The sequence below is a fragment of the Pelodiscus sinensis genome, chromosome 18, assembly GCF_052426305.1.
Source record: "Pelodiscus sinensis isolate ZL-2025 chromosome 18, ASM5242630v1, whole genome shotgun sequence".
NCBI lineage: Eukaryota > Metazoa > Chordata > Testudines > Trionychidae > Pelodiscus > Pelodiscus sinensis.
In genome coordinates, this window is record NC_143069.1 from 4129248 (window position 1) to 4145536 (window position 16289).

General features: G+C 67.8%; 1 protein-coding gene across 1 annotated transcript; it reads left to right on the plus strand.

The window, feature by feature from the left end:
• Positions 1-375: 375 nt before the first annotated feature.
• Positions 376-9365, plus strand: SIX5 (SIX homeobox 5). Its single transcript, XM_075915547.2, has 3 exons — positions 376-1208; positions 4846-6020; positions 7498-9365. The coding sequence occupies exons 1-3, from the start codon at positions 523-525 to the stop codon at positions 8088-8090; spliced, it is 2454 nt and encodes an 817-aa protein (XP_075771662.2). The 5' UTR covers positions 376-522; the 3' UTR covers positions 8091-9365.
• The last annotated feature ends 6924 nt before the right edge of the window (positions 9366-16289 follow it).

The following is a 16289-nucleotide window of genomic DNA, read 5'->3' on the forward strand; positions in this document are numbered from 1 at the left end:
GTCCCACCAGCGCCCCCTCCCTCCCTCCCTCGGCGGGGTCCCGCAGCCGCTCGCCAACGTCGGCAGCGGGATCCGCCCCCCCCCCCCCGCGCGTGGCAATGTGTTTGGAAACTTTTGCAAAGTGACGGGGGGAGCAAGGGGGCAGAGCTGGCGCGGGGCGAGGGGGCGGCCGGGAGGAAGGGGGGGAGGGGGCAGAGCTGGCGCGGGGCGGGGGGAGGAGGAAGCCGCTTTTTGGCTCCGCTCCCTTTGTGTGTGTGTGAACGGGATAAGCCAGGCTGGCGCTTTGGAAGTGGAGGAAGAAGGGGAGGAGCCAGCGAGCCGGGGAGGAGCCGGGGAGTGAGGGGGGGTGGCTGGGGAAGCGACGGGAGTGGGCCGGAGGGGGGGGCGTGAGAAGGGGGTACGGGGGGTCCGAGAAGTGGGGGCGGCGGGGAGCCGGAGGGGGGCGGCGAGGGGGAGGGCGCAGGGGGAGGGGACCGGGGGGGCGGGCAGGGCGGCGCGGGAGGAGGCACCCGAGCCCCGAACATGGCTTCCTTCCCTGCGGAGCCCGCCGCGCCCGGCCGCGGCCCGGGGGGCGAGTCCCGCCAAGTTGGGCAAAGTTTGGCGGCCGCCGCCCCGGGGGCCCCGCCGCCCGCCGCCGCCGCCGCCTCCCCGCCCCGCTTCTCCCCCGAGCAAGTGTCGTGCGTGTGCGAGGCGCTGCTGCAGGCTGGCGACCCGGGCCGGCTCGGCCGCTTCCTGGGCTCGCTGCCGGCCGGGGAGGGCGAGGAGGCGGCCGGGGAGAGCCTGGCCAAGGCGCGGGCGCTGCTGGCCTTCCAGCGCGGGGACTTCGGGGAGCTCTACCGCCTGGTGCAGAGCCGGCCCTTCGCCGCCCCGCACCACCCCTTCCTGCAGGACCTCTACCTGCGCGCCCGCTACCGCGAGGCCGAGGCGGCCCGGGGCCGGGCGCTGGGCGCGGTGGACAAGTACCGGCTGCGCAAGAAGTTCCCGCTGCCCAGCACCATCTGGGACGGCGAGGAGACCGTGTACTGCTTCAAGCGCCGCTCGCGGGCCGCGCTGCGCGACTCCTACGGCCGCAGCCGCTACCCCAGCCCCGAGCAGAAGCGGCGCCTGGCCCGGGACACCGGCCTCTCGCTCACCCAGGTCAGCAACTGGTTCAAGAACCGGCGGCAGCGCGACCGCAGCGGGGGAGGCGCCGGCACCCCCAGCAAGAGGTAAAGGGGGGCGGGACAGGGCCCCCCCCCCCGAGGGGGATCCCGCCCCCGGAGTATGGCCAGGCACCCCCCTCTGTGGGGACTGGCCCCCGGGAGCGCAGACGGGGCACCCCCCCTCTGTGGGGACCGGCCCCCGGGAGCGCAGACGGGGCACCCCCCTCTGTGGGGACCGGCCCCCGGGAGCGCAGACGGGGCACCCCTCTCTAAGGGGAATCGGCCCCTGGGAGCGCAGACGGGGCAACCCCCCTCTGTGGGGACTGGCCCTCGGGAGCCCAGACGGGGCACCCCTCTCTAAGGGGAATTGGCCCTCGGGAGCCCAGACGGGGCACCCCCCTCTGCGCGGGAATTGGCCCCCGGGAGCCCAGACGGGGCACCCCCCCCTCTGGGGACCAGCCCCCGGGAGCCCAGACGGGGCACCCCCCTCTGTAGGGTACCTACCATCGGGAGCGCAGACGGGGCACCCCCCCTCTGCGGGGACCCGCCCCCAGGAGCGCAGACGGGGCACCCCCCCTCTGTAGGGGACCCGCCCCCGGGAGCCCAGACGGGGCACCCCCCCTCTGTAGGGGACCCGCCCCCGGGAGCCCAGACGGGGCACCCCCCCTCTGTGGGGGACCCGCCCCCGGGAGCCCAGACGGGGCACCCCCCCTCTGTGGGGGACCCGCCCCCGGGAGCCCAGACGGGGCACCCCCCCTCTGTGGGGGACCCGCCCCCGGGAGCCCAGACGGGGCACCCCCCCTCTGTGGGGGACCCGCCCCCGGGAGCCCAGACGGGGCACCCCCCCTCTGTGGGGGACCCGCCCCCGGGAGCCCAGACGGGGCACCCCCCTCTGCGCGGGAATCGGCCCCCGGGAGCCCAGACGGGGCACCCCCCTCTGCGTGGGAATCGGCCCCCTGGGAGCCCAGACGGGGCACCCCCCTCTGTAGGGGACCCACCCTCGGGAGCGCACCCCCCCCCTGCAGAGAACCAGCCCCCGGGGAGCCTAGATGGGTCACCCCCCCCCAAGGGGAACCAGCCCCCAGAGCCAGGTCAGGGCACCCTCCTATGTGGGGATCCCGCCCCCAGGGCCCGGACAGGGCACCCTCCCCCCTGCAGGGAACCCGCTCCTGGGAGCCTGGACAGGGCACCGCTCCGTGGGGAGCCCACCCCCCTGGGAGCTGGGACAGGGCCCCCCCGTTGCAGGGAGCCCGCCCTCTGGGAACTCTGGACAGCACCCCGTGCAGGGAAACCCCCCCCCCCCCATGTAGAGAACGCACACCCCTCTGGGACTCCAGAGAGCCTGCCCTCCCTGGGAGACAGTGGTGCCCACCCCCTCAAGGGGGCTCGGACCCACCTCCTTCTGCTGCAGGGAACCCACCTCCCTGGGACTCTGGGCAGCTCCCCACATGGAACCTGCCCCCCCCCAGGAAAACTTTTCCCCCTCCTCAGGAACCTGGGCAGCTCCCGCACCAGCTTGGACCACCCCCCAGAACCTGCCCCTTGCTGACCGGGACAGTCCCTGGCACCCCCCCCCCCGCCCCTCCCCGAGTCCAGACACTCCCCCCCAGGAACCCTCCCTCCCAAGAGCCTGGACAACCCGCCCCGGGAGGATCCCAGTTCCCCTCCTTGGGGAATCTGCCCTGTCTGGAACCTGGGCAATCCCCCCGCCCCACAGTCCTCCCTCTCTGGACCCTGGAGGCCCCCCCACTTGGACCCTGGCATTCTGGACACCTCAGCCCCCCTGAGAGCCAGACAGCCCCTTTTGCTGGGAACCTGCCCCATGGGAGCCTGGACAGCTCCCTCCCTGCAGGGTACCTCCCCCCACGAGCCCGGACAGGGTTCCCCTCCCCGAGAGCCTGCAGGGGAACCCCCCCCAGGTGTGCAGCATGGGAGAGCCCTTCTCTTCAGAGCCTCCGCTGCCCCCTCTTCCAAGCGGGGCTGTTACTCCCTGGATTGTTTCTGGGGTAGAGCCTGCACCCCCAGATCGGGTGCTGCTTGTGCAGGGGATCCCCCCTTAACATTATACCCCCCCCTGCAGGAGCAGCCCCAATGGTCTTCAGTTCTAGGCTCTATTCCGCCCGGCGCCCCCCGACCCTGTACACCCGCCAGATTCCAACCCTGCGGGACCCCTGGGGATCTCCCAGCTCCAGGACAGCCCAGGGGGTCTGCAGCCTGGGGATTGCATGCCGGCTGCCCTGCAGGGACCCCCCCAGATTCTCCTCTGCAGCCCCCCCCGATCCCGAGTACCCCAAAGTTCAGGGATCCCCCTTCGATCCTATCTCCCCCCCTTTGGATCCTGTAGACACGCCCTGCAGGGAGCTCCCACCGGTGATCCTCTTGCCAGGGTGAGTGGGACCCCAGCGAGCTGTGAGGAGATGCCCCAGTGTCTCAGCCTGCTACAGGGAAAGGGGGTCCCCAAGGAGTGAGGAAGCTACGCTCCCAGGGCAAGGAAGAATCTCTTTTGGGGTGGGGGCCCCCCAAACTAACACAACCCCAGCAGCGGGCGGGCACCCCGGAATAGACCCAGGAAACGCCCAGTAACACCACAAGTGGCCCAGGTCTACCCCGTTGTGGGGTGCACTGGACTGAGACCACTCGGCGAGAGGTACAACCCCCCCAAAATCACACCCTGTGGGTCAGGCCAGCAGCCCCCCATATTCGTTGCCAGCCCCCCCCCCCCCCACTTACCCCCTGACAGGGTGCTGGGAGCCCCCGGAGAAAGCAAGATGTGCCCCAATCCTTTCCCCCCCCCGTGTGGTGCACACCCCCAAAGCAGTGCCCCTTAACCCAGCCCCCACAATGAAAGCTGGGGGGACGCCCCCAAATTGTTGCCTCGTCTCCCACAGTGCTGGGACCTGGGAGAGGCGCCCCCTCCCCACACAGCCCCTGGGGGAATGGTGGGGCAGGGGGCAGAGGCTGCAACCCTGCCCGTAGACCCTCAATACAAGGGGGGGCATCTCGGCTGGGAGACCTACCCCCTCCCACCCCCATGGGGCCAGGCAGAGAGGAGGGAGGGAGCTTCCCTGGAGGGGGGGGCTGTTCCCAACTCTCTCCCTTTGTTGTGAAACGGGAGATCTCTCCCCCCCCCCACCTGGTACAAGGGGGGTGGGGAGGGTGGAGACATGCCCTGGGACGGAGGGATAGCTGGTAACCCCCTACCCCATGGCGTGGGGAGGCCGACTGGCGTGGGCCTCGGCTGGCAGAAATCGGCCCCATAGACTCCAGTGGTGCGACAGTGGGGATCTGACCCCTTCCCTCCCGGGGAGCAGCCGACCGCCCCTACGTCAGGGCCTGCGGTCTGCGAGACCCCTCCGGGCTGTGCAGTGACTCCGGCTTGGAGGGGCCCCTCTGGCTGGATTCAGCCCTGCCGGGGATCTGCCAGAGGCTGTACGGGGAGGGGAGATGCTGGTTTACTGGGGAACTTCCCTGCTTGTGGCATGGTGCAGCCTGGGAGAAACTGAGGCACGGGAAGGGCCTGGTCTCGTAAGCCAGAGCTGGATTAAGAACCAAGTCTGCGGAGGCGACGTTGGCTGCTCTACCCACTGGGCCACGCTGCCTCTGTTTGCCCCCTGGATATCCCCCCCCTTCTGGTGGCGGGGGAGGCAGGCCGTGGCTGCGGGGCGGGGACACACCAGCCCTGACGGCCTGTCTCCTCCCGCAGCGAGTCGGATGGGAACCCTAGCACGGAGGACGAGTCGAGCCGGGGGCCGGAGGAGACGGAGCTGGCCGCGGGACTGGCCGCGGTGCCGGATGGCGCCGTCGCCGCGGGCAACCTCTTCCTGCCGGCGCCCGCCGGGGCCTGCGCCGGGGCCTCGTCCATCTTGCTCAACGGCAACTTCATCACGGCGGCCGGCCCGCCCGCCATGCTGCTGAACGGCGGCTCGGTGCTGCTGAACGGCATGGCCCTGGGCGACAGCCAGACCATCACCCTCAGCCCCGTGGCGCCCGCCCCGCCCGCCCTGCTCAACGGCGCCGCCCCGGCGGGGGCCAGGAGCCCGCCCTCGCCGCCGGCCGCCTCCGACATCAAGGCGGAGGCCCTGCCCTCCCTGGTGTTCAGCCCGGGCGCCGTGGCGGTGAAGACGGAGGAGAGCCAGGCCGCCGGGGCCCTCCCCGAGGTGCCCACGCTCCTCGCCCGGCCCCCGGCCGACCCCAAGGGGGCGCTGCCGGCTGGCGCCGTGCCCCAGGTGGTGCCCTCGGGCGACGAGGCGCCCTGCCCGGCCCCGGTCCTCCCCCAGCCGGTGGCCTCTGGCTCCCAGATTGTCCCTCTGGCTCAGGTGGTACCCGGGTCTCAGCCCGGCCAGGTGCTGCCCGTGGCATCGCCTCCCCCGGCCGCCCCGCTCCTCCAGGGCTCTCCCCTGCTGTCCTTCCCCGCCCTCGGCTCGCCCCTCCCTGGGCCCGCCCAGGCCGCCCCGGTGCCCACTGTGGTCCACGTCCCCGCCCCCCCCTTGATCCCCCTCTCCCAGGTCTCGCCCCCCTCCCAGGTGGTGCCCTTGTCCCAGCCGGCCCCCGGGGCCCCCGTGCTGTCCCCTCCCCAGATGGTGCCGCTGTCACCCACCCAGGTCTTCTCGGTGCCCCCGGGGGGCGCCCCCCCGCAGCTGGTCTCCATCCCCTCGGTGCCCCAGGGCTCCCAGCTCATCTCGCTGCCCCAGGTGGTGCCCACGTCGCAGGTGGTGACGCTGCAGCAGGGGGTGGGGCCCATCCAGATCCTGGCCAGCGCAGCCCCGCTCAAGGTGGGGGCCCCGGCGGCGCCCGGCGGCCCCTTGGCCCCCAGCAACGTGCACCTCATCAACGCCAACGTGGGCGTGACCACGCTGCAGCTGCCCTCGGGCGCGCCAGGTACCGGCAGCGGGCGCCGTGGGGGGGAGGTGGGGAGCAGGGCCCGTGTCCCAGCCTGGTGAATTTGGGGGCTGTGTGTATGGGAGGCCTGGCCCACAGGAGGGGGGCAGCACCGGAGAGCTGAGCGGGGGGGGGGTGAGTCTGTTCTGTGGGCCCTGGGGAAGGTCGGGGTGTGGGGCCCTGGGAGGGGGTGATTTTGGGGTGCCGACAAAGCAGGGGGAGGGAGGGATGGGGGTGAAGTGAAGCCCCAAGACCCCACGTCACCCCTAGCTCTGCCCCAGGCGGGGTCTGGGGGCAGGACTAATCAGGGGGTGTCTCTGGTTGGTGTGTGGGAGGGGTCAGACTAGCCCAGACACAGAAACTGGGTGGGGTTGCGACTTCTTCGGAGGATAGGGACATAATTCAAAATGACCTTAGCAAGTTAGAGAAATGGTCAGAGGTAAACAGGATGAGGTTTAATAAAGAGAAATGCAAAGTGCTCCACTTAGGAAGGAACAATCAGTTCCATACATACAAGATGGGAAGCGACTGTCTAGGAAGGAGCATGGCGGAAAGGGATCTAGGGGTCATAGTGGACCACAAGTTGAATATGAGTCAACAGTGTGACGCTGTTGCAAAAAAAGCAAATATGATTCTAGGTTGTATCAACAGGTGTGTTGTAAGCAAGACTCGTGAAGTCATTCTGCCGCTCTACTCTGCGCTAGTTAGGCCTCAGCTGGAGTACTGTGTCCAGTTCTGGGCGCCACATTTCAAGAAAGATGTGGAGAAATTGGAAAGGGTACAGAGAAGAGTGACAAGAATGATTAAAGGTCTAGAGAACATGACCTATGAAGCCAGGCTTCATGAACTGGGCTTGTTTAGTTTGGAAAAAAGAAGATTAAGGGGGGACATGAGAGCGGTTTTCAAATATCTAAAAGGGTGTCACAAGGAGGAAGGAGAAAATTTGTTCCTCTTGGTTTCTGAGGACAGGACAAGGAGTAATGGGCTTAAGTGCAGCAGGGGAGGTTTAGATTGGACATTGGGAAAAAATTCCTAACTGTCAGGGTGGTCAAATATTGGAATAAATTGCCAAGGGAGGTGGTGGAATCTCCCTCTCTGGAGATATTTAAGAACAGGTTAGATAGACATCTGTCAGGGATGGTGTAGACGGAGCTTGGTCCTGCCTTGAGGGCGGGGGGCTGGACTCGGTGACCTCTCGAGGTCCCTTCCAGTCCTATGATTCTATAGGGGCAGGGGCTGTCCTAAGTGCCCCCCTCCAGGTCGGTAGCACAGGTGGAAAGAGCACCTGCCCCATCCTGGTCTAGTTAGGGCTCCGGGGATCTCTCCCCAACTTGGCAGAAGTGAGGTCTAGTGGTTAGAGCAGTTGGCTCGGAGCCAGGCCTGTTGATGACTTGCTGGCTGACTGAGCTAGTCCCTGCCACTCTCTGTACAAGGGGACCACGGCACTGACACCCCCCCCCCTTTCTCCCCTCCGCAGGGAACTTCCTCCTGACGAACCCGGTGCCTGGCGGCGGGCCCATCCTCACTGGCATGACTCTGCAACAGGGCAAGCTGATTCTGACCGCCACCTTCCCGGCCACCATGCTCATGTCCCCGGTGCTGCCCGCTCCCCCCGGCAGCCTGGCTCTGCCCATCAAGCAAGAAGCGGCTCTGCCCGCGGGCACCAGCGCCCCCCTCCTGGTCTCCGCGGCCCCGGGGCCCGGGAGCTCCGAGGGCGCCGGGGCGGGCCAGCCGGCCGGGGCTTTCGGGGCAGACGGGGGGGCCGGCCGGCAGCTTGGTGTCCTCTCGAACTTCCCCCCGGAGGGCCTGGGGCTGCCCCCGGGGGCGGCGTGGCCCAGCCCGGCGAGCATGGAGATCCAAGCTGGCACCGACGGGCTCTTCGAGCTGGAGAAGGGGGCGGTGGAGGCGCTGGCCGGCACGGAGCCCGGTGGCCTCCTGCTGCCCGAGGGGGAGGGGCAGCTGCTGGGCGGCTCGGCCGGCGACCCCATGGACCCCGAGGACCTCGACTCGGACGAGAAGGTGCTGACCCAGCTGCAGTCGGTGCCGGTGGAGGAGCCTCTGGACTTGTAAGAGGCTCGGGGCCGGGGCGTGAGATGGGCCTGGCCTCTCCCAGCCTTCGCTGCCCGCGCCGCGTCCACCCCAAGCCAGAGGGATCCCGCGCCCGGGGGCTGCACAGACTGGGGCCGCCTGCGATCAAACACTACAATGCAAAGCTGGGGGTGGGGGGCAGACCCCCCCTTCCCCCCACTCTGGCCAGGCAGCGCTTGTGGCTTGGAGGGGCCGGCCCACATCGGGCATGAGTGGATTTGGGGGGGAACACGCGGACCCCACTCCCAACCCCCCTTTCCTCGAAACACTAAGCGTCTTCCTGCCCCGGAGCGGGGGGCGGGAGCCGCGTGGCGTGGGGGGCCGTGGTGCTAGGGGCGCAGGGGCCGCTGCCAGTTGGCCCCACACCCCTCAGTTTACGCGGGGACCATTGACTTTGATTTCTGGATGGAGGGTAACGGCCGCCCTGTCCTCAGATCAAGGGGGCTCCAAATCTCTGCTTCCCATAGTCCCAGCCACGTGGGACCCGGGGGGCAGAGAATAGCCCCAGCGCAGCCTGTTCCGGCCACACCCCACTCCGCCCTCTCTCCAGGGCGGGCTCACGTCTGTCCCGGTGACGCTGCCGGAGGGGCGGGAAAGCCAAAGTCGTCCCTCATGACTGCCCCGGAACGTCCTGGCCACTCCGAGACACTCCAGACACTACGAACCCGCTGCCCCGACTTATTTTTTACGTGAAAGAATTTATATATTATATAAAAATATCTATTTTTTAGAAGGAGCAAGTCCCGCGTGAATCCAGCGCCCCCGGGGCGCCTGGCCCCACCTGTATTTAATGGTCTCACTCTTTTTTTGAATCACTCCCCCCCCCCCCTCCACTACAACCGGAACCTTTTATATTAAAGTGCATTTAACTTTGTGTAAACCTTCACTACATTGGAGCGGGGGCCGATCCTGCCCTGGCCTACGGGGGTGTGTCAAGGGGGCACGTTGGACTGGTCAGCAGCTTTGGGCTCCCTCGATCTCCTCGCCGTGCTACGGGAGAGGCATGTCGGTACAGGATGCTCCACGCAGGATGGCTACGTTCCGGATTTGCCATGGGAAAGGATCCCCCCTGCTTCTGGAACAAGCCAGGTTCTAGAGGCACAGCAGCACGGGGCTGCCAGGGTGGGGTTTCCACTCCACGGAGTAACATGGTTCTAGAGCCACAGTGGAATGGGGCCTGTCCTTCACCAGGCGGCTGTTGGGTTCTAGATCTGAGTAGGGTCCCTGCCCCAGCTTCTAGACCAGTATCTGGATAGGAGTTCCTCCATCGTAGGACTCCTGGGTTCTAGATCCATGTCTACGTGAGAACCCTGCCTCATGGAGGAGCCTGATCCATGGCAAAGCAGGATCCCCCAAGGAAAACCCCTGGGTTCTAGAGCCACGCCAGGACTGGATGCTGAAGAGAGCGGCTGGAACCACCGTCGTGTGGGTTCCCACCTCATGGAGCTGAAGGGTTCTAGACCCACAATGGGACGGGTTCCCACCTCCCCGGAGCAGCTGGCTTTTGGACCCATCTCGGAACAAGCGGCTCTTGGTGGTTCTTAATTCTTCGTCTTCTGCGACTGGCTCCCCATCTAGCCTCTCTTCCCCCCGGTCCTCTGCTTCCAAGCCCAGGGCTTCCGTCGCGGCTCCGCGCCCTCCAGCGTCAGCGTCCCGTGAAGGTGCTGGGTTTCCGAGACGAACAAACCGGGGGGTCAGCTCGGTCCGGCATGGATGCTTCCTTCCCCCTCCAGCCGTGCGCCATGGCTGTCTGCGGAGGGACCCAGCCTGGACACATGAATCTGGGGCACTGCCCCCCGTCCTGCCCTCTCACCAGGTACTAGTGCGTCTCACTATTATTATTATTTTTTCACTGTTTTGCTACGTTTTTGTTCTTGTGAGGAACAATCAATTCTACCGAGGGGGGGTTTTGTGTTTTTAAAAGAAGCTTCTGTCGTCCTCCCCCCGTACGTTATTCCTGGTTTTTTATTTTTAACGGCGCGTGTCCGTCTGTCTGTCCATCCTGGTACTGTATGACATTTGTATATCCATAAATATATCTATATTCTATAGAACACGGCCTGCCGCTGCCTGGGGAGGAGGGGGGAGGGCAGGAGGGGGGGCCAAGGAAACGGGCGGCTGCTGCCCACGGGGGTCCCCTTCCTCCGCTACCCGTGAGTACCTGGCTCGACCCCTCCCAGCAGGCCTGGTACCTCTATAGCTCACGCCCTACAGTCTGGCACCCGCCCGCCCCACGGCCTCCGGCGTGTCTGGCACCAGCCCAGCCCGCCCCACGGCCTCCGGCGTGTCTGGCACCAGCCCAACCCGCCCCACGGCCTCCGGCGTGTCTGGCACCAGCCCAGCCCGCCCCACGGCCTCCGGCGTGTCTGGCACCAGCCCAGCCTGCCCCACGGCCTCCGGCGTGTCTGGCACCAGCCCAACCCGCCCCACGGCCTCCGGCGTGTCTGGCACCAGCCCAGCCCGCCCCACGGCCTCCGGCGTGTCTGGCACCAGCCCAGCCCGCCCCACGGCCTCCGGCGTGTCTGGCACCAGCCCAACCCGCCCCACGGCCTCCGGCGTGTCTGGCACCAGCCCAACCCGCCCCACGGCCTCCGGCGTGTCTGGCACCAGCCCAGCCCGCCCCACGGCCTCCGGCGTGTCTGGCACCAGCCCAGCCCGCCCCACGGCCTCCGGCGTGTCTGGCACCAGCCCAACCCGCCCCACGGCCTCCGGCGTGTCTGGCACCAGCCCAGCCCGCCCCACGGCCTCCGGCGTGTCTGGCACCAGCCCAACCCGCCCCACGGCCTCCGGCGTGTCTGGCACCAGCCCAACCCGCCCCACGGCCTCCGGCGTGTCGGGCACCAGCCCAGCCCGCCCCACGGCCTCCGGCGTGTCGGGCACCTGCCTCCCCCTGGCCTCAGCCCCCAGTTTGAGTGGCACTAATTGGCCTGGCTTCTAGCCTCTGGGCTGAGAACTGCACCATGGTGCCTTGTGCCCATTCACCACCCTTCTCCCCCCACCCCGGCTCTGCCCGCTGGGCCACACTGCCCCTGCCACACCCGGTTTGCTGACTTGGCTGGGGGGGCCGTGGGGGAAGGTGAGTGAGGGGCTGGCCCTGGAGCCTGCACCCTACCCCGAGTGGAACCGGGCCCAGGGCTCCAGGCAGAGACGTCCCATGCCCAGCAGCGAGGGGCCGTGGCCAGCTGGCCCCACCCCGGCCTGCTCTGCATCCGGCCTGTTGCGGGTGGGTCTCTGGGGGCGTGTGTGAGGGGCCCCCGGGGAGCGGGGCCTGGGAAGCCAGACACCATCCCCTCCAGGCAAGGGGCCTGGCTGGGTGGGGTGGGAGGCGCTCGGTGCCACGGGGCGGCTAGCAGGCGTGTGGCGAGGTACGTTACGCCAGCCCCTCAGCGCGCTGGGCGTGGGGCAGGCCCCCCGTCGCGCTAGGTGCTGTACAAACGCCAGCAGTGACACAGCCAGCCCCAGAGAGCCCACACGGGGCCTCCAAGGGCCATTGCTGGTCTCGGACTCCCTCACCCCTTCCACAGCTAGGCCTCCTCCACCCCGGCCTGGCTCCCCCGAGCAATGTCCCCCGGGCTGTTCCAGCCGCTGGAGAATCTCTGGGAGCTTCAACAGCACCCCCCCCCATATCAGCTCAGCCCTGGGCTTCCCATCACTGCTCCCCCCCCCACCCCCATCTCTCCCAGCTGCTGCTCGCTGGCCCTGCTTGACCCCTGGACCTTTGTTTCCCCAGGGCCGGCCCCAGCTTTGGTCTCCCCCTGGCCTGGGCTGAGCCGCGGTGGTGGGGGGAAGGCTGGCGGGACGTGGGCCAGGCTTGCAGCCTCTGTGGACTGGCCTAATGCGGGTCCCCTGGGTGCCAGCCCCAGGTGGGATGGGCCCGCCGGCGAGCACAGGGGGGCAGGGCTGTGGGGGACGCCAGGCGAGGGGCACGGAACAGGAGAGGGGGCAGAGGGAGGGGGGCTGAGATCCACACACTGCACCCTCCTGGCGGGGCGGGGCGCAGTGTTCCCTCCAAGGGGCGTGGCCAAAAATTTGAACCCCGCCCACCTCCTCAGCAGGGCCTTGTGGTGGCTGCTCTGGGGTGGGGCTGTGTGGCCGGCAGCTGCCCCGCCCCAGGGCTGGAGCTGCTGTGGGCCAAGTGGTGGCCAGAGCCAGAGCCGCATCCCAGAGGGCCACTCTGGCGGCTGCTCCAGTGGCCCGAGCTGTGGCGGGTCGGGTCTGCTCTGGCGGCCGGGGCCCCCCGCGCCAGTGTCTCCAGGGATGTCACGCCCCACATGGCGCCTCTGGTCCTGGGACTCCATGCGGAGGCGGTGCTGCACCCCGAATTTCCTCAGGCGCCCGGAGAGGGGGGGCACCGGGCTGTGAGTGGAGCAGGGACCGGGCCTCGTGCCCTTCGGAAGGCAGCTGTTAGCCCCGCGCCCGCTGTCCCCAGCGCTACCCCCCTGCCTCCCTTGCTGCAGGAGCCCTGGCTGGGGCCGCACCAGCCCGCAAGACCCAGCCAGGGGGCTCACAGTGCTTCAAACAGAGCAACCACCGTGTCCCCACGACACAAGGCTCGGGGAAGGGAGTGGGGGCTAGTGGGCAGAGAAGTGACGGGACCCCTGGGTTCTCTCCCCAGGGTGGGCAGGGGAGGGAGAGTCTCTGTCACCCAGCTCTTCCCTGACCGCTCTGCCCGCTTCAGTGTCTCAAAGCAGGATGCCCCAGCTCCTGTTCCCAGCCAGGGCAGATGGGCGGAGGGTAGGGGGAGAGCTGACAGCGCCGGGGGACCCTGACCCTTCTGGGACCTGCCCCAGCAAAGCCTGGCACTTTGGTGAGAGCAGGGCAGTTGGGGGCCTCAATCGCCTGAGTGACCCCAGCTTCTGTCGGGCCGGGCACCGCCCAGACACACAGTGACCGAGATCAGGGCCCGTCGGGCCGGGCGCCGCCCAGACACACAGTGACCGAGATCAGGGCCCGTCGGGCCGGGCGCCGCCCAGACACACAGTGACCGAGATCAGGGCCCGTCGGGCCGGGCGCCGCCCAGACACACAGTGACCGAGATCAGGGCCCCGTCGGGCCGGGCGCCGCCCAGACACACAGTGACCGAGATCAGGGCCCGTCGGGCCGGGCGCCGCCCAGACACACAGTGACCGAGATCAGGGCCCCGTCGGGCCGGGCGCCGCCCAGACACACAGTGACCGAGATCAGGGCCCCGTCGGGCCGGGCGCCGCCCAGACACACAGTGACCGAGATCAGGGCCCGTCGGGCCGGGCGCCGCCCAGACACACAGTGACCGAGATCAGGGCCCGTCGGGCCGGGCGCCGCCCAGACACACAGTGACCGAGATCAGGGCCCGTCGGGCCGGGTGCCGCCCAGACACACAGTGACCGAGATCAGGGCCCGTCGGGCCGGGCGCCGCCCAGACACACAGTGACCGAGATCAGGGCCCCGTCGGGCCGGGCGCCGCCCAGACACACAGTGACCGAGATCAGGGCCCGTCGGGCCGGGTGCCGCCCAGACACACAGCGACCGAGATCAGGGCCCCGTCGGGCCGGGCGCCCAGACACACGGTGACCGAGATCAGGGCCCCGTCGGGCCGGGCGCCGCCCAGACACACAGTGACCGAGATCAGGGCCCGTCGGGCCGGGCGCCGCCCAGACACACAGTGACCGAGATCAGGGCCCCTTCGGGCCGGGTGCCGCCCAGACACACGGTGACCGAGATCAGGGCCCGTCGGGCCGGGCGCCGCCCAGACACACAGTGACCGAGATCAGGGCCCGTCGGGCCGGGCGCCGCCCAGACACACAGTGACCGAGATCAGGGCCCGTCGGGCCGGGCGCTGCCCAGACACACAGTGACCGAGATCAGGGCCCGTCGGGCCGGGCGCCGCCCAGACACACAGTGACCGAGATCAGGGCCCGTCGGGCCGGGCGCCGCCCAGACACACAGTGACCGAGATCAGGGCCCGTCGGGCCGGGCGCCGCCCAGACACACAGTGACCGAGATCAGGGCCCGTCGGGCCGGGCGCCGCCCAGACACACAGTGACCGAGATCAGGGCCCGTCGGGCCGGGCGCCGCCCAGACACACAGTGACCGAGATCAGGGCCCGTCGGGCCGGGCGCCGCCCAGACACACAGTGACCGAGATCAGGGCCCGTCGGGCCGGGCGCCCAGACACACAGTGACCGAGATCAGGGCCCCGTCGGGCCGGGCGCCCAGACACACAGTGACCGAGATCAGGGCCCCGTCGGGCCGGGCGCCCAGACACACAGTGACCGAGATCAGGGCCCCTTCGGGCCGGGTGCCGCCCAGACACACAGTGACCGAGATCAGGGCCCGTCGGGCCGGGCGCCGCCCAGACACACAGTGACCGAGATCAGGGCCCGTCGGGCCGGGCGCCGCCCAGACACACAGTGACCGAGATCAGGGCCCCGTCGGGCCGGGCGCCGCCCAGACACACAGTGACCGAGATCAGGGCCCGTCGGGCCGGGTGCCGCCCAGACACACAGTGACCGAGATCAGGGCCCGTCGGGCCGGGCGCCGCCCAGACACACAGTGACCGAGATCAGGGCCCCGTCGGGCCGGGCGCCGCCCAGACACACAGTGACCGAGATCAGGGCCCCGTCGGGCCGGGCGCTGCCCAGACACACAGTGACCGAGATCAGGGCCCGTCGGGCCGGGCGCCGCCCAGACACACAGTGACCGAGATCAGGGCCCCGTCGGGCCGGGCGTCGCCCAGACACACAGTGACCGAGATCAGGGCCCCGTCGGGCCGGGCGTCGCCCAGACACACAGTGACCGAGATCAGGGCCCGTCGGGCCGGGCGCCCAGACACACAGTGACCGAGATCAGGACCCGTCCAGACACAGTGTCCCCCTCCGGCCCTGGCTCCTGTGTCTCTGCTGAGCTGGGGGACCCAGAGCTGCCCGCAGGATTCAAGATGTGGACGGGCCATGGATTGGCACAGAGCCATTATATTTTCCATCTGATTCTGTCCCCTTCCTCCGGGTGTGTCACATTCTGTTGGCTTTCCTGGCGGCTGTGCTCATGGAGGGGCTGTTTCCTGAGTAGGGCCACAAGAGCGCCCTGAGCGGTAACAGCAACTCGAGTCCCCGTTTTGTGTGTGTAGTTGGGTTCCCGTGCATGACTTTCCCCTTAACACCATGGATTTCATCCGCCATTTTGCTGCCCAGTTTCATGCAGCCCCTTTGTCGCACGTTGGAAGCTGCTTTGGATTTAACTATTGTGAGTCTGTAACATCCCCGCCCTCAGCGCTTACCCCTTTTTCCAGGTGGTTGCAGACTTCGTGACCTCTCTCCATTCCAAAAACTGACCATTTCTTCCTACCTTTGTGTCCTTTTAACCAGTTACTGATCCATGATTGGCTCTTCTGTCTTGTCCCACGCTCAGTGTTCCTGCTAATTTTTGTCTGTGTGCAGAATAAATTTTTTGTGCACCAAAGCAGGTGCGGATGTGCACAACTCTTCGAAACATACTGCCGGTTGCGCGCACTCTGCTAAACAATTGGGCGGCATTTGAATCTCTCCTGGGGGGCGGCCCAAGCGCTCAGCTTACAGGCAGCACAGCCTGAGACAACTTACTTTGCTTAAGAGCTTTTGGTGAGGGACTTAAGGTTTTTCCAAAAGTCCAGGTCCCCTCTGTCCACCGGCTCCTCCTTGTCCACACGTGTGACGACACCTCAAAGAATATTAAGAGGTTGGCGCGGCACGATTTCCCTTCCCAAAAGCCCTGGTGGCTTTTCCCCAGGGAGCGTGTTCCTCTGTGGGTCTGTTATTTACGGTCGGTTCAACCAGTCTGCCGGGTCCTGAAGTCAGGTTCCCTGGCCTGTAATTGTGAGGATTGTTGCTGGAGCCTTTTTAAATGACTGGAGCCTCCTTAGCTGTCCCGAGGCCGATGTACCGACCGTCCGGGCGAAGGCCAGCCGGGGCTGGTGGCTCATTTACCAATTTGTTGCCAAAGCTCGGTGGAGGCAGCTCGGCTCAGCCCTGCCAGGAACGGGCAGGAGGCTGGACTTGATGACTGCCTGAGGTCTGGTCCAGCTCTGTGAGTCTATGAACGGCCTCTGCCGTGAAGACCAATGCAAAGAATTCGTTCCGCTTCTCTGCCTCCCCTGGCGGGTGTGTGTGCATGTGCCGCGCTCTCCTTGCATTTCCAGGTGTGCTGTGTGCAGCAGGGGGCGCCAGGT

Bases quoted from the DNA above. Each gene is read 5' to 3' on its own strand.
- SIX5 (XM_075915547.2), top strand. From the start codon at position 523: ATGGCTTCCTTCCCTGCGGAGCCCGCCGCGCCCGGCCGCGGCCCGGGG. The intron at 1,209-4,845 runs GTAAAGGGGGGC...CTCCTCCCGCAG, and splicing joins GCCGGCACCCCCAGCAAGAG to CGAGTCGGATGGGAACCCTA. The intron at 6,021-7,497 runs GTACCGGCAGCG...TCCCCTCCGCAG, and splicing joins GCTGCCCTCGGGCGCGCCAG to GGAACTTCCTCCTGACGAAC.